The 27,110-nt window shown below is 41.0% G+C and overlaps 2 protein-coding genes across 7 annotated transcripts in view; both read left to right on the top strand.

Moving 5' to 3' along the window:
* Positions 1-10,180, top strand: part of stard13b (StAR-related lipid transfer (START) domain containing 13b) — an 80,083-nt gene extending 69,903 nt beyond the window's left edge. For all 4 annotated transcript variants that reach the window (XM_049466937.1, XM_049466936.1, XM_049466939.1 and 1 more), the window contains 10 exons: positions 1,223-2,631; positions 3,781-3,951; positions 4,462-4,621; positions 5,510-5,708; positions 6,281-6,494; positions 6,987-7,101; positions 7,688-7,927; positions 8,378-8,595; positions 9,616-9,792; positions 10,049-10,180. In XM_049466937.1, coding sequence (XP_049322894.1) covers positions 1,223-2,631; positions 3,781-3,951; positions 4,462-4,621; positions 5,510-5,708; positions 6,281-6,494; positions 6,987-7,101; positions 7,688-7,927; positions 8,378-8,595; positions 9,616-9,792; positions 10,049-10,166 — 3,021 coding nt within the window. In that variant the 3' untranslated portion in view covers positions 10,167-10,180. The remainder of the gene's footprint in view (positions 1-1,222; positions 2,632-3,780; positions 3,952-4,461; positions 4,622-5,509; positions 5,709-6,280; positions 6,495-6,986; positions 7,102-7,687; positions 7,928-8,377; positions 8,596-9,615; positions 9,793-10,048) is intronic.
* A 6,726-nt stretch (positions 10,181-16,906) lies between these two features.
* Positions 16,907-27,110, top strand: part of nbeab (neurobeachin b) — a 301,773-nt gene continuing 291,569 nt past the window's right edge. Inside the window, exon 1 of one of the 3 annotated variants that reach the window (XM_049466933.1) lies at positions 16,907-17,413. In XM_049466933.1, coding sequence (XP_049322890.1) covers positions 17,270-17,413 — 144 coding nt within the window. In that variant the 5' untranslated portion in view covers positions 16,907-17,269. The remainder of the gene's footprint in view (positions 17,414-27,110) is intronic. The other 2 variants (XM_049466932.1, XM_049466931.1) reach the window with 2 other exon arrangements.

The raw sequence follows: 27,110 nt of genomic DNA, 5'->3' as shown, positions 1-27,110 counted from the left end.
TAATCCGCGTGCTCTTTGTATGCGTGTGATATTTGAGTATTCCCGCTGAGCTGCATCAATTCACCCAACTCTCTTTATTTATGAAAACAGCCTGGGGCCGTGCTGCTGCTGAATGGCTGGGATTTGTTTTTACATCACTAACCTAAATATTCAATACAGCTTAATCCACCCAGCAGAAACTGATAGTCTGTGTTACATAACAGCACTTATATAATAAATATAATTATATATGATCTTCAGGTGGAATTTAACAGGGGGATAATGTAGGTAAATGTATTGTAAAGCATGTTTCATGTTACGACCTATTTTCAGATGGATTAGTGTAACTAAAGGAGGTGTATGAATGTAATTTGTAAGTGATTTGACTCGACAATTTGAGCTGGAAGAAAATCTTTAAATGACCCCAATAGTCTGGATCGAAGTATCGGGGCTAAAAAGACTTTAAATTCTTTTTAAACCTGTAAAAAATGAACAGACTTTGAATTTAAACAGGCGTATTGTTGTATGACATGTTCCTGGTACACTCAGAATTTCCCATTCATGTACTATCATCTACTATCTCCATTAAATCATGTTGTCTTACAATAGACAGGATAGCTTAAGTTCAGCCTCAATCACAAGATATCACCTCACAACATATACAGGTGTGGCCATTCCCAAGCCAACCCCCTGAGATAACATGATCAATCTTCCTCTAAATTTGCGTACTGATATCCAGTGGCTTATGCAATAGCATATCAGTTCAGAAAAAAAATCACTCTGGAATAATTATTATTATTTTTTACTGCTAGATTCATACTGGATTAAAATTACACAGTAAATTACAGCCCCTTCACAGGTCGACCTAATCTTATAGGTATAATAAGCTGTGGTACCACAGATTTGATAGATTTAAATTGGTAAATGAATGTACTAATATTATTACTATTATTTACATTACATTTACATTTTTATTTACCACATTTAGCTGTTGCTCGATTTACAAGGTAATTTATATCACAGAAGTGGGTCAATGTACTGTAAGGAGTCTTACTAAAGGACTCTTATTGGTGTATCACAGCATTCAGTCACCCAGAGCAGGAATTGAACCTCAGTCTCCCTTATGAAAGCTCACTGCACCACACCAACCACTAGATATATAATCTGTTGTGTTTGGTCACTTTTGGAGACGCAGATGAAGCTGATGATTAAATATCGTCTAATTAGAACTCTGTTTTTACAGAGCGAGGACTCCGATGAGGACGACCTGTTTGCCATTAGTGATAAATGGACGTTTGAGTGGACGAGCCGGCGCTGGTCCCGGCTGCGGGACATCGACTGTCTCCTGGAGCGGGTGGAACGAGAGGGACAGCGGGAGGATTCGGCCCTGCGGACGACGCCCAGCAGCGAGAGCATCCTGACCGACCTGAGCGAACCCGAGGTCTCGTCTCTGCACAGTGAGAGCAGCGGCGGCGGACTCAGCGCCGAGGACTCAGACGGATCTCAGCACACCATGCCTGACCACACCCTACTGGGGGTGTCCCACCAGGCCCTGTCCCACCTCACCGGCGGCGTCTCACCACACCACACCTCCTCAGACCCCGCCCACATGCATGAGCACCTGTCTCCAGACCCGCCGCTCTACGGCTCGCTGCCCAACAACAAGCACAGCAAGCGCGGCCAAACGCGGGCCAAGGACTTCCTGCGGCGCATGGAGATGCTGCGGTCCAGTGGGACGCTGAGCCCGAGGGGACGCAGGACGTTAGTGATCGGTGCTCCTGTTCTCCAGCATGAACCTGAAACCGTAAAGACGCTTCGCTGCGTAGAAATCAGCGTCAACGGTGACGTAGATCCGCCGGAACCGCCCCCCGGCACGGGCCTGCAGTCCAGCAGCGATGGCAGCAGCAGCCAGTCCAGCACCCCCAGCATGAAGGACCGCAGAGCAGTCCGCAACGACCACAAGCGCAGCGGCATGTACCTGGAGGACCTGGACGTCTTCTCCAGCATGATTCAGGGAAAACGGGTCGCAGAGCAGAACCGCCGCAACGAGTTCCGCTCCTACGAAGACCTGGTGGTTCATATCCCTAAAGACCACAAACCCGGGACCTTTCCCAAAGCCCTGTCCATCGAGAGCCTGTCTCCCACCGCCGCACCAATCAGCAGGCCTTCAGAGATCCAGCGCCCGCCCACCGCCAAGGAGCCGCGGCCAATCACCCAGTGCTGCTCGCGGGGAAGCCGGATCAGCATCTACGACAACGTCCCCGGCTCCCACCTCTACGCCAGCACCGGAGACCTGATCGACCTGGAGAAGGAGGACCTGTTCCCTCACCTGGACGATATCCTGCAGCACGTCAACGGCCTGCAGCAGATCGTTGATCACTGGTCTCAGAACGTTCTGCCTGCAGGAGACAGAGCAGAGCGGGGACAGAGGGGACAGAGGGGACACAGGGAGGAGCCTGACGGAAACCTTCAGTCCTCCAGAAACATCACGCTGGATTTAGAAGGTCACTCTGTACTGGAGGGTCAGGCCACACCCAGCGACGGGGACGGGGACGGGGACAGGGACGCCGTGTCCCTGAACGAGACGGAATCTACAGGGACGAGGGAGAGGAGGGACTCCGGGGTCGGGGCTTCACTCACCAGACCAAACCGGTACCATTTACACCTTTATATTCACTTTATTCTTTTACTGTTACTAATAATTTTTTGGTTGAAGGCGCCTTGTGACTTCATATCCATGTGTTATTAGACCATATATCCTACATTACATAAAAATAAAGAATGAATTTAACAATCTACATTTAATAATATAAACATTAGGTTGGCAGTACCTTTTTTATATGGATGTTTAGTTATTTATGATTTATACAGTAACAGTACAGTTAGCTTTTATACTAAATGAAAAGGCAATCAAATTCTGACAGCAGGAGAATCTCTCTTGTGTTTCAGAGTAAATTTGCTCTGTAACTCTGAACTCATTCCCATTGCCCTTCATCATTAACACCTACATCATTTCATAGACTATATGCTATAATTATTATAACTATAATTCTTACATAGCTGGACTTTGGTATTAATTTGGTATTAATAATAATACATACTGATAACTAATAATACAATTCTAACACTGATTCTTTAATTCACATTTAAATACCCATTATCAAATGTTTAGTCTTAAGGATAAATCTGATTGTGAATAATTAAATAGTTAATAATAGTTTTTAATTGATTGACACCACTAATTTAAACCCTATGTAACAACTTTATTTATATATAAGTGTATTTTAAATAATAATAAAAGTAATTTTGTGTATGTGTGTGTGTGTGTGTGTGTGTGTGTGTGTATGTGTGTTGTGTATGTGTGTGTGTGTGTGTGTGTGTGTGTGTGTGTTGTATGTGTGTGGGTGTGTGTGTGTGTGTTGTATGTGTGTGTGTGTATGTGTGTGTGTGTGTGTGTGTGTGTGTGTGTGTTGTATGTGTGTGGGTGTGTGTGTGTGTGTTGTATGTGTGTGTGTGTGTATGTGTGTGTGTGTGTGTGTGTGTGTGTGTGTATGTGTGTGTGTGTGTGTGTGTGTGTGTATGTGTGTGTGTGTGTGTGTGTGTGTGTGTGTGTGTATGTGTGTGTGTGTGTGTGTGTGTGTGTATGTGTGTGTGTGTGTGTGTGTGTGTGTGTGTGTGTGTGTGTATGTGTGTGTGTGTGTGTGTGTGTGTGTATGTGTGTGTGTGTGTGTGTGTATGTGTGTGTGTGTGTGTGTGTGTGTGTGTGTGTATGTGTGTGTGTGTGTGTGTGTGTGTGTTCAGTTTGCGATGGCCTAGTTTTCAGATCTCGAATCGTCTCAGTCACTCGGTCGCCTCCCTGCAGATCAGTAATCAGTCAGCAGCTCAGCTCAGCCTCCTGCAGAAATTCTCCCTCCTCAGACTGACGGCCGTCATGGAGAAATTCTCCCTCACCAACAAACACGGCTGGACCTGGTGAGACTCGCAGTATTCAGATCCAATATCAGATCTCATTTATTATCTTCCTCTCTGATAAATAAATATTAGTAAATATTAGATTACAGGCTCTTTATTTTCTTTTAAAGCACAATGTTTCTTAAAGGAGAAGTCCGGTGTAAAATGGACTTTTGTTGTAGTAAAACATGATAAAAAGTAATAACCTTTGTTTAATAGCCCTCCTCCGCTCTCCTGCAGCTCTCTGACATCCGGAAATGTTGATCTTTATGCCCAGCATTTTTTACAACAGGCACTTCGGGGCATAAAGTAATTATTTTGAGTAAATGACTTAAATCACTGTTATTCAGGCTCAGAGCAGCTGCACACCTGTGCTGAGCAAAAAACACTAAATTACTGGATCTCAGAAAGCTGAGGGAGAGTGGAGGAGGAGTGGAGTACACTAAAAAAGTCTTGTTAAGAAGTGTTATCACGTCTTTAATTTACAAATTCATAATTTTTCTCCAATATTCTTTAATGTTTATGGATCAGGTCGGTGCCGAAGTTCATGAAGCGGATGAAGGTTCCGGATTATAAGGATAAGAACGTGTTCGGTGTTCCTCTGATCGTTCACGTCCAGCGCTTCGGTCAGCCTCTACCTCTCGGCCTCCAGCAGGCCCTGCGCTACCTCAGGAGCCAATGCCTGGACCAGGTTACTCACCTCATTTACATATACATTATCTTCAGCTCTGTAACATTTTAAATTCAGTGTTTTTTTCATTATTTATTTTTTATTGGATTGTAGATTAATACTAAACTCCAAGCTGTGTATTTAAACATATCAAATTATTCATGAAACAAAAACATTTTAAACAAACCAAAATATGTTTTATATTTTACATTCTTGATGATGATGATCAGTGTTACTCATCCCTGCTGGATTTTCTCAGTCAGTTTTATGAGGCAGAGTCTCCTGGAATTCAGGCTTTCAGTTAACAGCTGTGCTGAACTCATCAAGAGTTAATTACTTGAATTTCTTGTCTCTTAATAAAGTGTTTGAGAGCATCAGTTAAAGTAAAGTAGTGAAGAGGTAGAGTTACAGGTATACAGTGAATAGTGAATATTTGAGTAATGTTCTAATCCAGATTATGAGAAGCAACAACTACTCAACTAAATAAAGAATTAAAAAATGTTTTAAGAAAAAATTAAGATCAGTAAATCTTAAACGAAGAATTTAAACAATTTTTTAAAGTATTCTCAAGTGCAGTCACCGCAAAGACCATCAGACATGTTATGATGATGAAACTGGCACTCATCAGGATCATCCTAGGAAACATGATTAGTTATCAGTTTACTACATGATTGTGTTCCTTTGAAGTTTGGATGACTTCAGTATTTATTTACAATGTAGGAAAGAAAAATAAAATAATAAAAACAATAAATGAGGCGTGAGAGTGTTTAACTGGTTCTGTAAATTTTACAAAATCACAGAATCACTCTGATCTGCTGTTATGTGCAGCAGTACTCTGCACTGTATAGTAATGTTAATGTTTTTTATGGTTTTTTAATGGTTTTAATCTGATCTGCTGCTGATCTGCAGGTGGGTTTGTTCCGTAAGTCGGGGGTGAAGTCTCGTATTCAGGCTCTCAGGCAGATGAACGAGAGTTCTCCGGAGGATGTGAATTATGAGGATCAGTCTGCGTACGACGTGGCCGACATGGTGAAGCAGTTCTTCAGAGATCTTCCTGAACCTCTCCTCACCAGCAAACTGGGAGAAACCTTCCTCCACATTTACCAGTGTGAGTAAACTCTCACCTCTCTCACTCTCACAGCTTATTTTTTACAGAGCTGTATATACATTATCTGAAAATTGTTGTAAAAATGTTCACAGTCATGTGACAGGTGGTAGATTAGCTATTTTAGATCTACAGTACCAGTCAAAAGAAATAAATTAAGAGCTTGAAAAATGCATCCTCAAGTGCAATAGCAAAGACTATCATTCGTTATGATGATGAAACTGGCACTCATCAGGATTAGCCCCAGGAAAGAAAAGGAAGAGCGAGAGTTTCCTCTGTTGTACAGGATGAGTTAATCAGAGATTTCAGCCTCAGAAACAACTCAGATAAGAGCATCTAAATTCTTCTTCACAGAGTATTTAGGTTTGTTTAACACTGTTTTTAAGTTACTACATGATTCATTATGAGTTCCTTCATAATCTGATAGACTAAACATTAAATGAGAAGGTGTATCTAAACTTCTGATTGGTGCTGTAGGTGTTGTAGGTGTTAGATGAATGTAATCTCCTATAGATTTAAGTTTTGATAATGTTTCAGATTTAATTCTATAAAATAATCTGCTCTGTTTTCTGCAGACGTTCCTAAAGACCAGCGGCTGCAGGCGGTTCAGGCGGCCATCATGCTGATGTCTGACGAGAACAGGGAGGTCCTGCAGACGCTGCTCTGCTTCCTCAGTGATGTCACTTCCTCTGTGCAGGAGAACCAGATGACGCCCATGAACATCGCCGTGTGTCTCGCCCCGTCGCTCTTCCACCTCAACATACTGAAGAAGGATAACCTGTCCCCCAGGTGAGCTCTACCTGCACTGTGTTTAAGAGACCAGCAGCAGTGGGCTGTTCTTTATTCGGTTCTCTGGGTCTAAAGCTGAGGGTCCATCAGGTTCTATTTTAAATAAATATGATCAGAATCCTGTACAGTTTTGTTCTGTGTGTATTTTTTCTCCTGATCTTTACTGCATTCTCCTTCCTGCATCAATTCCAAGGAAATTTAACAGTAATAATCAGAATATTGATATGTGTAAACGTGGCATGTTTTATTTGAGGTTATATATAAGGTTGTTTGCTTTAATAAAACTGTTAAACCACCTTATTCACACTTACAGACCCATTAATCCTTCTTCTTTCCACCTTAAATGCAGTAGGCCAACAGTTTTAAAAATGCCTTAGGTTTAGAAAAGTTTTATTTTTTTCTCTCTCCTAATGTTAATAAGCCTGCTAGAGTAGTTAAACAAGATCTGTCTCCTTTTCATTAAATTTCACTGTATCTTCTGATGCTCTGCAGAGCCATGCAGAAGAAATACGCTACCGGACGACCCGACCAAAAGGACCTGAATGAGAACCTGGCCGCCACCCAGGGCCTGGCGCACATGATCACAGAGTGTAACCGGCTGTTCGAGGTGAGGACCTGTTTCTGTTTTTCTGATTATCTCTTTAGAACTACAGGGGTGGAGAATGAAACTGAAACACCTGTCATCATTTTAGTGGGATTTTAGGTTTCATGGCTAAATTGGAGCAGTCTGGTGTTCAGTCTTCATTAATTGCACATTGCACCAGTAAGAGCAGAGTGTGAAGGTTCAATTAGCAGGGTAAGAGCACAGATCTGCTCTAAATATTACAATGCACACAACATTATGGGAGACATACCAGAGTTCAAAAGAGGACAAATTGTTGGTGCACGTCTTGCTGGAGCATCTGTGACCAAGACAGCAAGTCTTTGTGATGCATCAAGAGCCACGGTATCCAGGGTAATGTCAGCATACCACCAAGAAGAACCAACCACATCCAACAGGATTAACTGTGGATGCTGTAAGAGGAAGCTGTCTGAAAGGGATGTTCGGGTGCTTTCAGTTTCATTCTCCAACCCCTGTACCTCACAGTGCTGCTGCTCCGCCCACCTGGATCAGGCACAAAGTGTCGGGGGATGTTTGACAGTAAGTAAAGTATAAACGGTGGTTCTGAAACTCTTCTGATCTTCTCTCTCAGATTCCGGGTGAAATGGTGACGCAGTCGAGGAACTCGTACGTGGAGGCGGAGCTTCAGGCGCCGACGCTGGAGGAGCTGTGTAAACAGCAGCATCAGGATCAGGAAGAGGAGGAGGAGGGGGTCTCGTGGCCTGTGAATCTCCAGGACCGTCTGCAGGACCTGTTTAAAGAGGCCAGAGATAAAGCCAAGGGCTGGGTGTCCTGCCAGAGCGCCGACAGCACCGAGCTCGCCTACAAGAAGGTACGACCAGAACTCTGGCGTGATCTCACCGGATCATCTAAACACCAACCACCCACACCATCCGATACAGGAGATCAGATACTTGTAGTCTGTAGAGTTACAGCAGATTACAGGTCCTTCAGAGTTATTATATAGATATAATATAGAACTGAGAGGTCTGCTGTTTATCAGCTTCAGCTAAAACTGAAAATAGAGAAAAAAGAGAATTCTATCCTTTAAATGTGTTTTTATTGTTCATCTGATCATTTTTAGAGGCTCCTTACCTCCACCGCCAGCTATGGTTACATCTCTCCATCCATGTTAGATATAAATACAGATGTAGATTCAGGATTTATAACACTGGAAAATCCCTGAACTTCCAGTTACCCGTCTAAAAACATGTTTCTGGTTAATGGTGTTATGATGTATATATTAATATATACGCTGTAATTGATTAATGGTGTTGTGCAGGTGGGGGATGGGAACCCGCTGCGGCGCTGGCGGGTGTCGGTGGAGGTGGAGGCTCCTCCCTCGGTTGTGCTGAACCGGGTGCTGAGAGAGCGCCACCTGTGGGACGTGGATCTGCTGAAGTGGAAGGTGTGTGAAGCTCTGGATAAACAGACTGAGATCTTTCAGTACGTCCTGAACCGGATGCCCCCCCACCCCAGCAGAGACTTCGTGGTGCTCAGGTACCTCCTCTCACCTGCTTTTATTATTCTCTTTATTTTTAATTATCATAATTTATTTTTTAAATAATAAATACATTTAAATTGATGAATCATTATATAAAATACAGAGCATTATTTTCTTATTAACAACTGAAATATAAAGCATACTAATTTTACCTATTAATCCGGATAAACAGGATTAATGTATTAACCTTAATACTCAAATGTATCATATTTAATACAAAATAATATGAGTTTTTGAGACTTCTGCAACATTAGTGTAATACATAATTATTTATTAATTTTTAAAATTTCACATTTAAAAATAATATAAACAACAACTCTTGCAACAAGAATAATGCATTTAACGAATAGTAATTCATTTTATGAATTTATTTTACAATTAAACATAAATCAATATGTCTGTTTTCTGCCCCCTGGTGGATTGTTTGTGCACTGCATAATTTATCACTGTCCAATGAAAAACATGTATCTCCATTTTTGTTGATTTTTACTTAAACATTTTGAACACAAACTGTCTCTTACACTGTAGCAAAATGTCTTAATGAATAGACCAATAGGAATTAAAAAATAACCTAAAATACACTTTTTTCACATTGACTTCCCTTAATAATGAAGAAGGTTTTGGAGATGCATGTTTTTATTGGACAGTGATGCTGTGTTTTAAATTACTTAAGTATTAAATTTGTTAAGTTTTCTATGTGTGTTTCAGCTGGTTATAAACAAATCCTGTAAAAACTAAATTCAAGATATATAAAATATGATACAAAATAAAAGTCCTTTCTCGCTAATTATTCTTTCATTTGAAAAATGAGTGGACAAACAAACACTCGAAACGAACACACCAGTTTAGTTTTTCTGGTTCAGGCTTTAAAGGGTGAAAAAGAATCATTTAATAATTTTTTCTATGAATTATCTGAGATTCTGAGCTTTTGATTGGTTCTGGATGTTGTCTATATATACCGCTGGTGTTATAGTCATTACAGTTATATAATATTGAGTGCTGGGTTTGTGTTTCAGGTCGTGGAGGACGGATTTACCTCGGGGGGCGTGCGCTCTTGTGTCCGTCTCTATTGAGCACGAGGACTGTGCACTACTGGGCGGAGTCAGGGGGGTCGTACTGGAGTCCAACTACCTGCTGGAGCCCTGCGGCTCCGGAAAGTCCCGCCTCACACACATCTGTAGAGTGGACCTGAAGTGAGTACACACACACACACATTTTTTGGAACATAACTGTGAAGAATTGCTGGAATTTGGCCGTTAGATCGTTAGTGAGGTCAGATACGGGTAATTGATGATGGTTACAGATTAAATTATATATTTTAATGTCTTAAAAGCCATAATTTTCTATTAGACAATAAATAAACAGGTGTTGCAGCATTTATTTCTTTAAATGTGTGTAAATATGTTTAATTTAATATAAATATTAATATTCTTGTTTATTTCTCTGCAGGGGGAGGAGTCCTGAATGGTACAACAAGGCGTTTGGTCACCTGTGCGCCGCTGAAGCCGCCCGGATCCGGAACTCCTTCCAACCCATCCACACCGAGGGTCCAGAAACCAAGATCTGAACCTCCCTCCCACAGCCTGAACCAGAACCAGAACCCTCATCCAGAACCAGAACCCAGAACCAAAACCAGAACCAGAACCAGAACCCAGAACCAAAACCCAGAACCAGAACCAAGAACCAGAACCAGAACCCAGAACCAAGAACCAGAACCCAGAACCAAGAACCAGAACCCAGAATCCTCATCCAGAACCAACACCCAGAACCAAAACCAGAACCAGAACCAGAACCAAGAACCAGAACCAGAACCCAGAACCAAGAACCAGAACCAAGAACCAGAACCCAGAACCAAGAACCAGAACCAGAACCCTCATCCAGAACCAAAACCCAGAACCAAAACCAGAACCAGAACCAGAACCCAGAACCAAGAACCAGAACCCAGAATCCTCATCCAGAACCAGAACCCAGAACCAAGAACCAGAACCCAGAATCCTCATCCAGAACCAAAACCCAGAACCAAGAACCAGAACCAGAACCCAGAACCAAGAACCAGAACCAGAACCCAGAACCAAGAACCAGAACCAGAACCCAGAACCCAGAACCAAGAACCAGAACCAGAACCCAGAACCAAGAACCAGAACCCAGAATCCTCACCCAGAACCCAGAACCAAAACCCAGAACCAGAACCAAGAACCAGAACCAAGAACCAGAACCCTCATCCAGAACCAGAACCAAGAACCAGAACCCAGAACCAAGAACCAGAACCCAGAATCCTCACCCAGAACCCAGAACCAAAACCCAGAACCAGAACCAAGAACCAGAACCAAGAACCAGAACCCTCATCCAGAACCAGAACCAAGAACCAGAACCCAGAACCAGAACCAAGAACCAGAACCAGAACCCTCATCCAGAACCAGAACCCAGAACCAAAACCCAGAACCAGAACCAAGAACCAGAACCAAGAACCAGAACCCTCATCCAGAACCAGAACCAAGAACCAGAACCCAGAACCAGAACCAAGAACCAGAACCAGAACCCTCATCCAGAACCAGAACCAAGAACCAGAACCCAGAACCAAGAACCAGAACCCAGAATCCTCATCCAGAACCAGAACCCAGAACCAGAACCCTCATCCAGAACCAGAACCAAGAACCAGAACCAAGAACCAGAACCCTCATCCAGAACCAGAACCAAGAACCAGAACCCAGAACCAGAACCAAGAACCAGAACCCAGAATCCTCATCCAGAACCAGAACCCAGAACCAAAACCCAGAACCAGAACCCAGAACCAAGAACCAGAACCCAGAACCAAGAACCAGAACCAGAACCCAGAATCCTCACCCAGAACCAGAACATTCACCCAGACCCCTCAGCCTGACCGGCTCCTCTGCCGATACTGTGACTCGTCTGTGGACGCTGGGATTTACTCAGAGTGTAAATTCTGCAGCCGATGTACCGAAGCTTTTTATATTAATGTTCATTTTAATGACATCGCTGCCATTGTTGTTGTTGTTTATTTGTAATGTTATATTATTATTTTAATTATCATTATTTGTATAATAATTAATTATATTGGTACATATTTGCCGTGCACATAATCTTATACAGTGTATACAACATCTAAGCTCTTAAACGCTTCTGAGAAGCATGTATATTATTATTAATATCAGAGATAAAGCTATATTTTAATGCTACACACACACAATGTGAGCACTTGTAATTCTGTGTGTGTGTTTAGATATGTATAGTGTGTCCTTGTACGTGCTCATGTGTGTCAGTGTGTGTGTATACACATATACAGTGGCTTGCAAAAGTATTCATACCCCTTAAACTTTTTCACATTTTGGCATATTACAACCACAAACTAAAATATATTTTATTGAAGTAATAAACCAACACAAAGTAAAATTCTTAATAAAATACATTTACATTTGTGGTTGTAAGGTGACAAAATGTGACAAAGTTAAAAGGGTTTGAATACTTTTATAATCCACTACACACACACACACTCACAGAAACACGTGGTGTGTATAGAGTGTGTATTATTGATAAAAGGCTGTGTAGTAAAGAGTTTTGCCTGTTTTCTTTTGCACTGATATCAGTGGGATCTGGATGGTGCAGGAGGACGTTACTCAGATGTAAGCTGGTTTTACTTTGCCTTTTCCGTGTCGATCAGTGTTTGTGTTTCTCAGAGTGGATGTAATTTTATTTTATTTGAATGTTGTAAAGAAATCGACTTGGGTTTGATTTTCTCAGACCTGCTCTCGTAGTACTGGATTGCGTAGAGGACATGAGTCAGAGACGATGTCTTTTTTAATAAACTATACATAAATTAATGAATTACTAATCTGCAGTGTGTGCTGTGTGCTGATTGGTCCGTGGGGTTTATTTATTTATGCACTTCCAGCAGGAGCAGTAGATCAGCTGGAGATACGAGCTTTACACACAGGACACTGTATCTGTAGAGATGAATCACATCCTTCTGCTTCACATTTACTATTATATAAAGTATATATGAGATATAGAGACATTAATGATGAAGCTGCGAGTAAGAATTCGTATCCAGTGGTGTTCCTGTAATGTGTAAGAAATCATTAATATACATGATTAAAATGTTAATCATTTTTTTCTTCATCACTATTTCTACAGCGGTGCATGAAAGTTTGTGAACCCTTTAGAATTCTTTTTATATTTCTGCACAAATATGGCCTTAAAATTTTTGTTTTCAAATCATTAAGATATTATAAAACATAATACTATGCTAAATATAAATATAATGTTATTTGAGAAAGTCGTAGAGTAGACTTATTAATATGCATTATTTATATTCATTAATTTAGATGTATATATACAGAGAGCGAGAGATGTCTGTGTCCACTAGATGGCAGTATGGGCCCACTTCAGTTTTCACACAGCAGATTATATAGAAATAGTAGTAGTATATAACATAGTATATAATAGTAGTATATAAGTGTTTTTAGAACATTTGGAGTAAAATAAAAAATACATGGAACCAAGCAACATAAAAAGAACCAATTAAATATTATGAATTATATTGTTATGAATGTTATGTTATATTACACAATATTACAGATTCATTATTTGTGTTGGTCACAGTTCAAATGTAAATTACATTTTAATGCAAAAATAAACACAGTTACACAATTAATGTACAGAGCAGAGTGTGAAGGTTCAGTTAGCAGGGTAAGAGCACAGTTCTGCTCTAAATATTGCAATGCACACAACATTATGGGAGACATACCAGAGTTCAAAAGAGGACAAATTGTTGGTGCACGTCTTGCTGGAGCATCTGTGACCAAGACAGCAAGTCTTTGTGATGCATCAAGAGCCACGGTATACAGGGTAATGTCAGCATACCACCAAGAAGAACCAGGGACACGTCCGACTCAATAAGGCGTTATATATTCCTCTCACAGTCGTCCTGCTGAAGCAGCACTTTATAACTTCATTAATATCAGACAGACAGTTGAGGTGAGACCACAGCACTCAGATCTGATGGAGACGAGTGGCAGGAATCAGGTTTAATGGAAGAGAGAGCAGCAGATTAAATATCGTAACAGATAATAAAGATGAGAAGAGAGAGAGAACACTGCATTACACATGCAGCACACGATTTACACACCATCACCATCCAGAACATCATCTCCAACAATACAGCATCAGAAATATTACTGAAATATTTAACCCCCCTTTACTCTAAAACCCCTAAATAAAATCAGTGCGATCAATAAATCACCTTCACTAGTCTTAACTTAATGAGTTAATAGAGTTAATCCAGCTGAGATAGATAGATAGATAGATAGATAGATAGATAGATAGATAGATAGATAGATAGATAGATAGATAGATAGATAGATAGATAGATAGATAGATAGATAGATAGATAGATAGATAGATAGATAGATAGATACTTTATTTATCCCGAAGGAAATTTAGTGTGTTATAGAATCTCAGTATAAATACAGCTGTTCTGTAAAGACCTCAGTGGTTTATTAGTGAACACTAGTGAACAAACAGCATCATAAAGACCAAGAAGGAGAAACTCAGCAGACAGATCAGAGATAAAGTTGTGGAGAAGAAGTTTAAAGCAGGGTTAGATCATAAAAACATCTTATTTTACAAATTATTCTACACCTGTTTCTACAAACTTACCAAGACATGAACCATCCATCCACCCAAACTAACAGATCCAGCAAGGAGAGCACTGATCAGAGATCAGCCGAGACCCATGATCACTCTGGAGGAGCTGCAGAGATCCACAGATCAGGTGCATCAGGAGAATCTGTTCACAGGACAACTAGAAGTCCTGCTCTCCACAAATCTGATCTTTATGGAAGAGTAGAAGAAGAAAAACATTGTTGAAAGAAAGACGTAAGAAGTTCTGTTTGCAGTTTGTAGCTACAAAAAAAATGGAAATAAATAAAATAAGAATAAAACATGATTTAAACTATTAGTTAAATATACAGTGGCTTTAAAAAAGTGTTTCACATTTTTAACCACAAACTTTTTAAAACTATTTTATAACTATTTATAAATAAATAACTGAGAAACTTCCAGAGCTCCAGTGGAACATTTAGTACATCTACACTCAGCATCTCTCAGAACAGGACGTCTTTTAGACTCGTTTCTTTTTCTATTTTTGGGATTTATTTTAGTCTGTAATAAAAGTGTGAGAGGTGTGAGCAGCAGCAGCGGTGAGCCGAACAAAAAACAGAATTAAATTAAAGCTAAAATAGGAATTACTGACTTAATGGGAATGACTGGAAATGAGTAACACATATATTTACTTTCTTACAAAAATACCTGAACAGAAATGATCATAATATAAATAGGCTCATAAAACCACACAACTTTAACCAAAATACACTATTTAATATGCTTTTAATGCATTTATATATTTTTAGGCAACAAATATGTAGTGACCCATAGGCCACTGAATCACTTTAAACTTTTAGTTTCTGGGCACCATCAGAAAACCTGTGATTGTTTTAAATTAGTTTTTTTAATGAGTTTATCTTTTTCTTATTATATCCTATTTATTTATTTATTTTTTTAATGTTTTTATTTTAATTTCTATATTCTTAGTTAATTATTATTAATTTTATAATTTCTCATCTTTATCATTTTACTTTACTTTTACTATTATTATAAGTAAAGCAGGATAAATATACAGTGTAAATCAGGGGTTCTGAACTGATCTCAGCCCGGGACCCACAGTTTCTCATGGTCATTAAGTCTTGACCCACTTTTATATAATACAATTTTTTAAAATATTTTTTACAATAATACAATTTTTTTTACAAAATACTTTTTAAAAATGGCCTTTAAAAACCAATTTAAACATGCATATGTATGCAAAGTGACTTTACTACACTTAAATTAAATATCAAAACTGCACAAAATGAAATTAGATTTCGTAAAGTAAGCAGATAAAAATAAGTTAATAAATAAAACATTAAAATAAATAAATTAAAACTGTTTAAATAAATATAAATAAATAAATAAATAAATAAATAAATAAATAAATAAATACACACTGAATATTTTTTCCCAATTTTTGAAAGTAACCAAAACTGGTAACTTTACACAAGATATAAAAGACCTGTACAAAAACAGATGAGGATTATTTATTCTCATTTTTTTATTATAAAAAAATAATATATATATATATATATGTCCCTGACCCACTTTTGCATCCAGACCCACTAGTTGAGAATTGTTGGTGTAAAGTGTCTCCAGAAAAATGTCTAAAAAACTATATTAAAGTCTGGTAAAAAAAAAAAAAAAGTCATTTTTATTGTTTTTATAATCAGAACTGGTCATTTTGCACAGGAACCTACAGAGACACCTATTTAATTTACCCTGCTAAACCCCAGCTCAGGACCAGCTGACCAATCAGAATAAACACACCCAGGAACGGTCATGAACTGGTTAACAGCTCGCCTACCTGCACAGGTGTGTTATTCTGATCTGGGTTTAGCAGGTACTGGTCCTCCAGCTTCAGTCACTGAGGTCATTTAGTTTAGTGAGCTGTGTGATGTGTTCATACAGGGTTTATAACTCTGTGCTTCTCAGGCCTCAGTAATTGGTTCCCCTGCTTAACCACCCCCCCCCCCCTGAAAGCTCTGGTTGGTTAATGAACAGGTGAGTGGGATCAGGTGTGTTTGCTCGCGCAGGGAATCTGCTGAAGCTCTTTCTTCCAGAACTAACAGAAACTCTAAACCAGTAGTTATATTTTTATCATTATTGATGAATTGCTGTCTCGTTATTTTGAGAAGGTAAGTCGTTATTTTGAAATAACACTAAAAACAACAACATAGTATATAAAAATCGACTTAAATTACCCTTGACTGAAACCGAGAGCACTGCCCACGTCATGCTTCAGTCTCTCAAATTAGTGACTTAATGTCTGAAAATAATGACTTAATATTTCATAATAATGACTTAGCATCTCACAGTAATAAGATATTACCTCAAAAAACGACTTAGTGTGTCAAATTCGTGACTTAATATCTGAAAATAATGACTTAGTATTTTAAAATATTGATTTACTATCTCACGTCACTTAATAATAAGGAAATAAATATGTGGTATATTTTTGTTATTTTTTAGTTTTAGTGATGGGAGTTCCATAGAAATCAGTACATTTTGAGAAACACACTGGTGTGTATTATTAATAAATAATAAAAATAAATAAATTAAAATAATTTACATAAATACACATTGCACATATATCTTTTTTGCATTTTTGTAACTAAAACTGGTATCTTCACACAGGAACCAGAGACCCCCCCTGAAACCAGTACACCAGTACCCCCCCCCCCAGTCTGAGGCTCGGTTCTGATCCAGGCTGCTCGGCGCTGAGAGGAGGATAGAGGGCGCGTGATGCTGGTGGAGGAGCAACACACACACACACACACACACTCACACACACACACACACAGCCGGTGCATGTGGACATAAGCTCGCTCACACCGCCTCCCCGAACCGCGCGGAGTCTCGGGAGCGCCTCGCGAGCCCCGGAGCCCCGGATTCGGGCTCGGTTCTGGAATTTTCCGCGGGGCTGCTGTGGTGTTACCGCGCCGTGTCTGAGGATCCCGGAGGCTCGGTTCTCTCAGCGCGGCTCCCGCTCGGATCTGGCCGGACATGGCGAGCGATAAGCCGGGCTCGGTGATGCTGGCGGCCGGCCTGCCCCTCCGCAGCATCAGGACCAAATTCGCCGTGCTGGTGGGACTGATCCAGGCGGGGGAGGTCACGGACAGGGACATCGCGGAGACCGTGCTGAATCTGGTGAGTTCTGATCCGGCTCTCCTGCTGCTTTTCATTCTGCTGGTTGTTCTGGTTCTGCTGGCCTGGCTTGGACCGGTACCAGTTGTCTCTCATCCAGCCAGCTGGCGCTTTGCTGTGGGGTTTGTGTGGAGGATGGAGATGGAGGATGGAGATGGAGGATGGAGGGGGTTGGAGGCTCCAGGTCGCAGGTTCAGGGGAGGTTTGATTTGATCTGGGGTTTTTATGAAATGAGAGGAACTGGAATTATAAGGTTTACAGATTTCTGGAGGGGTTCAGGTGGGCATGGGCTTCTGACCCGTTATCATCACAGTCCACCTTAAACTCACATGGGTCCCACAATAATAATAATGTACAGAATTATCACTCTGGGCACTGGGGTGGTATAGACTACCCTCAATGTTATTCTAGCTAACAGGGTTCCAGGTTTCAGGTGGGCATGAGCTCTGAGTGGTTTTTTGCATGGTTTTATTGATGTTTTGGTTATTTGTGACTGTTTATAAACGTTTAAACCCTCAGTCAGCTGTTTAGTACATTACTTTATTGGGACCCATGTGTTGGTTTTGGTTATGACTGTTTATGGACATGTTTGGACCCTTAGTCAGCTGTTTTTGTATGCAGAAAAGAAAGAGAACACTGAATTTTGTTCAGTGGACGTTATCTTTTCAACATGCTGATGTTGGTTATGAGGGTTTGTACTGTTTGTGTTTTTACTGGGAACCAGTTGAGTTTCCCAAATGGGCTCCATCATTACAGCCCACCTTAAACTCACATGGGTCCCACACTCTCAGAAAATAATTGTACAGAGCTATCACTCTGAGCACTGGGGTGATAGACGACCCTCAAAGGTATTCTACACACAAGTCATTTTACATTTTCAGTGGTAATTTAAAACTAACAGTGTTGATTTAACACTGGTGAATTTGGGTGTTAAATGAGCTTGGGTGGGTTTGTACGTGCCTTTATTGGGAACCATGTGTTGGTCTTGGTTATTTATGACTGTTTATAGACATGTTTGGACCCTTAGTCAGCTGTTTTTGTATGCAGAAAAGAAAGAGAACACTGAATTTTGTTCAGGTGGACGTTATCTTTTCAACATGCTGATGTTGATTATGAGGTTTTGTACTGTTTGTGTTGTTACTGGGACCCAGTTGAGTTTCCCAAATGGGTTCCATCATTACAGTCCACCTTAAACTCAAAATAACACATAATGGTGAAGTGGAACAAAAAGTATACTTAGTTCTTCTTTATAAAACAGCTCAAGCTCAGCAAGATTGTCATGTCTCGCCACAGAAGCTCAATGGAATTATGCTGCCACCACCATGCTTTACAGTGGAGATGGTGTGCTCAAGTTGATGAGGAGTGTTACTTTTCTTAACATATCGAAATACATTTAAGTTTGTGGTTGTAAGGTGACGAGTTAAAGAGTTAGTCCTGCTTTATTTTGTAGTAACTACTCTCCAGTAAAGACTTTCTACTAGATTTTGGTGCATTGCTGTGAGAATTTGATTGCAGTCAGAGGTTTTGAAAGCTGTACTGAGGTCAGGATGTTGAATGCTTGGGGGGGTGATGCTCAGTCCTGGTCTTGTGCTTATTTGTGTAACCCCTGACTGGACCCCTGGTGAGAGCGCTGCCCACGTCACGCTTCAGCAGAGAGTAGTGACTCCCTCCATCACTAATCTCACCACAGTTAAATATTCTCAACGTGCAGAAGTTGCTGCAGTTCCTGCGCTGCGCTGCAGGAGGCCTGAAGCTCAGCAGGCGGCCTGTTAGCGCTGTCATGCATTATTAAGAAAGAAAGAAATGTGTTATCTGTTGTTAAAGTGATGCCACTGGTTCAAGTTATTGATTGTCTCTCAGCCAATCATCATTTGAGCCCGTCCAGTTAATAACTGTATATCCATCATTTTACCTGTTTGAGAGAAATTAGTTATGTTCTTTGTTTTAATTTTTAAATGCAATAAATAAATGTGCAGTAAAAGTTTCATTTAGCTTCTTAAAAAACTCACAAGCAGCTTTTAAACTGAACAATGTACACAATTCTTTTTTTTCTTTTTTTTGCAGGTTGTATATGGAAAAATGTAAAATCTCATTTTCTAAATCATATTAGCGCAGTAATTTGATTGGAGTATACAGTAGGAGTCAGTGCTCTACATTTCAGTAATTAAACCATAAACTGATAGACTGACTGACTGGTCCTAACTGGTGCCGATAAACTGGCTCTTCTGAAGTGGTCCCAACTGATGGACTGGTCCTAACTGGTCCTAACTGAGCAACTGGTCCTAGATAGCCCTAACTGGTCCCAACTAACTGGCTTGTCTTGAGTGGCCCCAACTGACGCACTGGTCCTAACTGGTCCTTACTGATTGTCTGGTCTTATTAGGTCCTCACTGAACAACTGGTCCTAACTTGCTGGTCCTAAGTGAGTAGCTGGTAGTACTGTCCTGTCTGACTGGCTTGTACTAACTGGTCGTAACTGATTGACTGATCTATACTGGTCCTGTCTAACTGGAATGTCCTGACTGACTTGCTGGTCCTAAATGGTTCCAATTAACTGCCTGTTCTTAAGTGGTCCCAACTGACATACTGGCCCTGATCCTAACTTACTGGTCCCAGGTGAGTAGCTGGTCCTCTCAGGTTCTCACTGCCTGCCTGGTCCTGACTGGTTTTAACTGGTTCTAACAGACTTTCAGCTCCCAACAGTCTGACTGGTTGTAACGGCTGTTTAACTAAAGGTATCAGTGACAAATTACTGTTGTTTTAGTGGATATGAGTGTATTTGTGATATATATTTGTATATATTGTCAGGGTGAAGGTTGTGAGATGGTACAGTATATGAGCTGTCGTGAAGAAGGTGTAGATCGTTATTTCATCCCTTGTGAATGAATTCATTTGATTTGACACCTCAGGCTGTAGTGCAGAACAGGCTGTATGCGCGAGTGCTCGCTGTCGCGCAGGTGGAGTAAGTGTAGTGACACACCGCCTGACATTCACATGACTGTTCTGTTACCGAGCTCGCAGGTGGTGATGCTCATAACACGCTGTATCACACACTGTATCTGTAGCTTAATTTTATAAAGTAGAATACAGTAATTCACTAAAACACGAAAACCTACCTCTATACAGCTGTAACCTTTCTGTTTCTGAATCAGTTTCTCTGATTTTACTATTTATAGGTTTATGTTTGAGTAAAATGAACATTGTTGTTTTATTCTAAAAACTACAGACAACATTTCTCCCAAATTACAAATAAAATATTCTCATTTAGAGCATTTATTTACAGAAAATGAGAAATGGCTGAAATAACAAAAAAGATGCAGAACTTTCAGACCTCAAATAATGCAAAGAAAACAAGTTCATATTCATAAAGTTTTAAGAGTTCAGAAATAATCAATATTTGGTGGAATAACCCTGGTCTGGTCTTTAATCACAGTTTTTTTTCATGCATCTTGGTATCATGTTCTCCTCCACCAGTCTTACACACTGCTTTTGGATAACTTTATGCTGCTTTACTTCTGGTGTAAAAATTCAAGCAGTTCAGTTTGGTGGTTTGATGGTTTGTGATCATCCATCTTCCTCTTGATTATATTCCAGAGGTTTTTAAGTGCTCTGTTATTTGTTTATAGAGCTGTATAATCAGAGCAGTGTTCAGGTGCAGGACATTTCTGCAGCAGTTAAAGTAAAGTAGTGAAGAGGTAGAGTTACAGGTATACAGTGAATAGAGAGTATTTGAGTAATGTTCTAATCCAGATTATGAGAAGCAACAACTACTCTTTCTTGTTCTCTGAATGATCTGAACGTGGTTTTAACGCTGTATTTGTGTGAATGTGATTCATCAGGCTGCTCCTGCAGATCTTCTCAGATCTCAGTGGTAAAATCAATACTCTTGATCTCTTGGGAACAGGAATACAAAATGAGCGTGATCCTCCCAGATCAGAGATCTTCTCGTCTAGACCACGATTCCACGTGTTTAATCTGCACTTTAGGGATTAAAGCGGTAGTGTAACTGACTCGTCACCACTTCCCTCCTCGTGTCCTGCTTCTTCTCCATCTGATTAAACCTGATAGAAACTGACTGAGCTCTAAACGCTCCTGTTCACACTACAGTTGAAATTTAACACTGAAGGAAACTTCTCCAGCAGCTCATTTACGGGAACAGCAATGTTATTTTATTTACTATTCTGTTTATTGTTGATGTAAAAGTTGGGTTTGTGCTGCTGTGTGTTCATGTGTGTGTAATAAGTGGGGGTGTACGCTCGGCTCGGCACAGCGCCTGTGTTACCGAGATAGCGATGAACGTCTGACTGTTGGCGTCTGTCTAGGTTGTATTCAGTCAGTGGAGCTCCTGTGTTTTCTGTTACCAAGATAAACAAGATAAAACTCCAGAAATGTACCTGAACACACCTCATTTCCAGAACATCACGCCCATCAGTGTAGATATATTCAGAAGATCTGCTGCTGTTTAAACCAGACAGGAGGAAGGAGTGAAAATAGACTGTTGATGGGGTGTAAGATAGCAATGAGCGTTGTGACGTGCCTTGTACAGAGTGTAAGATCGGACCCTTAATTGTCTTTTTACCCTTTTTTTGCACCGTTCCTGTTTGAAGATTGAGGGAAGCCACTGAAGCTCAACCACATGGAAAAGATCATTCATGACCTTCCAGTTAAAGATCAGTCTGAGCTTTAATTCTGTCCTGCTTTAGACTCGTATCTGTTACACATGAAGACCTTTAGTTAAAGATCACACTCACTGGTTAGTGAAAATATCGGCCGGTAGAAATGTGATCGTAGAGATTTGGTAAGTGATTAACACGCTCAGATTTAAAGTAATCAGAATTAATGTCAGAGCTCTGCACTGAGAGCAGGGATCTGATGGCTCTGGATGACGGAACACATTTCCAGTTTTATAAAATGTTTTGATTTGATAAATGATGTGGTGATAAAAGATGATTCGCTAAACATTTCGGGTTTGGGCGCTGAAGAGGCGTTTCATCATTGGGATCATAAGTGGGCAGACGCCGTCTCTCCGGCTTTATTGAACACCATCGATCATCTAAGCTTTTATTAAGGAGGAAATTGTCCCTAAATATATCAGGCAGATTTAAAGGAACATTCCAGACAAAAGCCAGATCTGTCTTCACTTCTTATTTCGTTATTTAGCGGCTCATTTTCTCCCGCTGTGGGAGATCTGCAGGCTACATCCCCTTTTTAAACAGCCTGTCACTCCTGATCATCTCATATTAAATGATGGATTTAATGTGGCGTGACCCAGAAGGAAGAACCATCAGAAAATGGTCTTATTAAAATCGATGTGGGTTATCCTGGGCAGTAATAAGGAAGCAGTGTGCTCAAATATGTCAATATAATATGATGCTTATCTTAAAACTGTCCCTCTGCTAAAATCCTCTTGTTCTTGTTACAGTAGATCTCTGAGTTGTTTATGATGCTGCACATGATGAAACTCTTCCTCTTCCTCCATTATCTGCAGCAGCTAAAAGAAAATATTCAGAAAAACGAGTCTCTGCAGCTGATCAGTGAATATATAGCCTTCAATGCTCAAAATCCCCATCCCTGCTACGCTGGTGGTGGTGGTAAATTTCCTAGCTATGCATAGCAACCTTCTTGAAGCTCATCGATCACCTGTTTAGCAGAAAAAGCCAGCTTAAAATTAGCCAGTAGACTTTGTTTGAGGGAGGGATCTGTACCCAATGTCTGTAGCAAGTCAGTAGCTGAGATGTTTGTACTTTCAAATAGTCAAAAAGCTTTTTGTTTTTTATCCCAGTTAAGCATGAAGTATCTTGTTTATGTTTTGCCATGATAAACACATGGGGCATGGCCAGAAACAGTGAATTTGCATAAAAGTGACAGAGCCCTTAAACGGCTCATTCTGAAAGGGATTTAAATAAAAACAGAAAAAACATGAGCATGTTTTTATATAGAACCTCGACCAACCTAATTTCAGGTATTCTTCCTGTAGAGGAGGAGAAGTTTTACTGCTCTATTCATCAACTTATAGTGAAAGAGAAGAATAAAGAACATTTCATTTCATTTTTTACTTTCCTTTGAAGTTTTATTTGAAAGGAAAATCAGATTCCTCTTTATAAGCGGGCGTTTTTCTGCTCTGAGCGCAGGACGTGTGGTTTTATCAGGAGGAAAATGATAATCGTGTCCTGCAGTCGCCGCACAATCGGGCTCTGGATTCTGAACACTGAGGCATGCTGGGTAAAAGCTCTCCAGATCCACAGGAAGCTCTTCTGCTCATAGCAGAGACCCAGAGACTGTTTAAAGAACAGCAGAGAAACACCGCTCCCGAACACCGCTCCTGAACACCGCTCCCGAACACCGCTCCCGAACACCGCTCCCGAACACCGCTCCCGAACACCGCTCCCGAACACCCCTCCCGAACACCCCTCCCAAACACCGCTCCCAAACACCCCTCCCGAACACCCCTCCCGAACACCCCTCCCGAACACCCCTCCCGAACACCCCTCCCGAACACCCCTCCCAAACACCGCTCCCGAACACCCCTCCCGAACACCGCTCCCAAACACCCCTCCCAAACACCAAACACCGCTCCCAAACACCGCTCCCAAACACCGCTCCCAAACACCGCTCCCAAACACCCCTCCCAAACACCCCTCCCAAACACCCCTCCCAAACACCCCTCCCAAACACCCCTCCCGAACACCCCTCCCGAACACCGCTCCCGAACACCGCTCCCGAACACCGCTCCCAAACACCCCTCCCGAACACCCCTCCCGAACACCCCTCCCGAACACCGCTCCCGAACACCGCTCCCGAACACCGCTCCCGAACACCGCTCCCGAACACCGCTCCCGAACACCGCTCCCGAACACCGCTCCCGAACACCGCTCCCAAACAGAAATCAATATTTGCTGTAATAATCCTGGTGGTTTTAAATCACAGTTTTCATGCATCTTGGCATCATGTTCTCCTCCACCAGTCTTACACACTGCTTTTGGTGTTGGTATTGCTTTCTACTTTCTATATATTATTTATATTAATAGGATGTGGGCGGGCTCTCAGTTAATGCAGATACAGCAGGTTAGTTGGACTGGGGGTTTTCTCTCTCTGTGATTCTGTTGACTGTAGGCAGGTTCTGCTCTTGACTGCAGATATTAAACCTGCTGGATGTTTGTTGAGCATCAGTGACTCATCTGCGTTCACATTACCACAGATCTGTGAGCGTCTTTCAGCGGTTCACTCTACAGTACTGATCCAGCGCTGAGCGATCGCTGATTTACCTCCAAACAGAGCTTTCTGTCTGAGACCCACAGAAAACGAGGCTCAATCCTGGAGTTTGAGCTCAGCAGACGTGTGAAGAATCAGATTCTAGCAGTAAAGGATCAGTGTTAACCCCGCGTGTGTTTTCTCTACAGAGCTGAAGATGATTAATGAAGCAGATGATTAGTCTGATAAATTATAACCAGGTATTTTAATGTTCTGATGAGCGCAGTGCTCCAGTGATCACCGGGTCTCTCACTCTGACCTTCCTCAGCATTTCTGCTCTAAAACTCGATTCACACAGGGTTAATCTGTAATCACCAGTCTTCTTCTCTCCTGACTGATGGCAGATCAGGGGTTAAATGTCTTGTTGTAGGTCCTGTAGTTGTGGTTTCTGTGTTTATGGTGCAGGACTGAGGCAGTGGACCGAGTGAAACTGACCTTCTGACTTTACTAAAGAAGAGTCCAGAAACCAGCTGAAAAGAAAATGACCGTCTCTTTGCTTCTTATTCTCAGCGCCAAAATCTTTTTTATGTTGAGGGAAAAAAGGACAAAATTACAAAGTGGTGAACTTTCTACTGTCCCAACTTGTATGGAATGTGTCGTAGGCCTGTATTAAGTGAAAAATATTGATTATTACTCGTAAAGAGGTTGGTACTTGCTTTCAGACCTTGTCCTTGGCCTACTGAATCTTTGACAGACAACAGAAACACAGTTTCATGGATTAAAGTTAGCTGTTATCTTGTGCATGCTCCTGCTTTATGTCCGGTTTGGATTTAGATCAGGTTGTGTGTCTGATGCGTTTCTCACGCTCCTCCGGCGCTCTGCGTGTGAGTGGTGAGAGGACAGCGCTGTCTCTTATGGAGACGGACACGTGGAATAAGGAACAGCTGGAAAAGGAAAATAGCAATTATATGCAACAAGAGGCGCGTTATCACTACTGTTCACAGCTGAGTAAAACCTGCAGCAGTGTGTGTGTGTGTGTGTGTGTGTGTGTGTAGCGCTGTCTAAACTAAACTATGATTTGGACAAAGAGTGTTTTATCCTCCGGCTGATCCGAGCGGCTGCTTATCGTATAATCAGTTCAGCCACTGAAACGCCTCTGCTCTGTTTCAGGAGACACTTTTACAAAGAATAAAAAACATTAAAATCTGATGAGTAGAGCTGCAGCAATTAGTCGATATAATAGACAATGTTATTTATTTATTTATTTTTATTTCAATTTTTTTCCATTTTCTGCCCAATTTACACGGCCAATTACCCAACCCACTCATTAGGACTCCCCCATCACTAGTGATGCTCGAACACCAGGAGGGTGAAGACTAGCACATGCCTCCTCCGATACATGTGAAGTCAGACATCGATGCAGCATCACCGAGTAGCATCACAGAACTAACAGTGATGATGGGAGTCTTATCATAAACTGGAAGAAAATCAGATAAAAATTAGATGATAAACATTTTATCCTTTTATTCCAGCTTCATTTTAAGGAGTGCATTTTGGTTTAATTGAAAGTGATCTTTCAGAACTGATTGTGCTGGAAGTTCTGGATGTGCTGTTCTGTATCTGAGCAGAGTTTTATGTTTTAGAAGATTTTAAATGAGCTGATTTTTCTTATCTACAAACATAAAACAGCTCAGCGACTGGAATCGGAGATAAGAGTGTGTGAGTTCAGTTCAGTGCTGTGTGTAGAATTTCATTATAGAGAAAACAGACTGAGTTACAGACTGAGGAGACCAGTTAGAAAAGATTCACTAAAGAGTCACTACTCAAGTAGTATTTATAAACAACTGTTCTTGCCCATTCTACGTGTTATAACATAATTAATGATTTTACGGCATTAACAACCTAATTAGTAACCATTAATAAACTAATTGTAAACCGTTTATAAACCCTTTATAAAGGTAGTCTTATTTTAAAGTGGTGCCGTGAGCTGTGATGATTGGATGATGTATCTGGATGGAGGAGCAGCAGCTATCTGATTGGTCTGGGCTGGATGTAGAGAGAGATGTTGGATCTCTGGATGTGTTGCTTGGTTTTCAGGCGTTAGAAAGACGCGTGTGTTTCGCCCGCAGACGCTCTGCGTGTGCTGCGTGAGATCGCTCGAGGGAACGATTTTCTGAAGGAAGGAGCTTTTGTGCTTCACAGGAGGCGTTTAAAATTCATGCTGCCCCAGTTGCAGCGCTGCTGCCGGAGAAAGGGCAGTCAGAGCGACCGTACGCTGCTGGAGACACGCAGGAGATATGAGTTTTCTACATGAAGACACATTTATCTTCCTGTTGATTCTGTCATCAGACTGGAGATGCAGTTCAGTAAACAGATCAGAGAATACAATCTCAAACAAAAGGTGCTGAAAAACAGCTTTTAACACCATAATCCAGACATTCTGCTGCTGCTGCTGCACTATCAAACACACGTTACAGAGATTTAATAATATATTATATTTAATCTATAT

The sequence above is a fragment of the Astyanax mexicanus genome, chromosome 18, assembly GCF_023375975.1.
Source record: "Astyanax mexicanus isolate ESR-SI-001 chromosome 18, AstMex3_surface, whole genome shotgun sequence".
Lineage (NCBI taxonomy): Eukaryota > Metazoa > Chordata > Actinopteri > Characiformes > Acestrorhamphidae > Astyanax > Astyanax mexicanus.
This window is presented reverse-complemented; position numbering and strand designations above follow the sequence as displayed.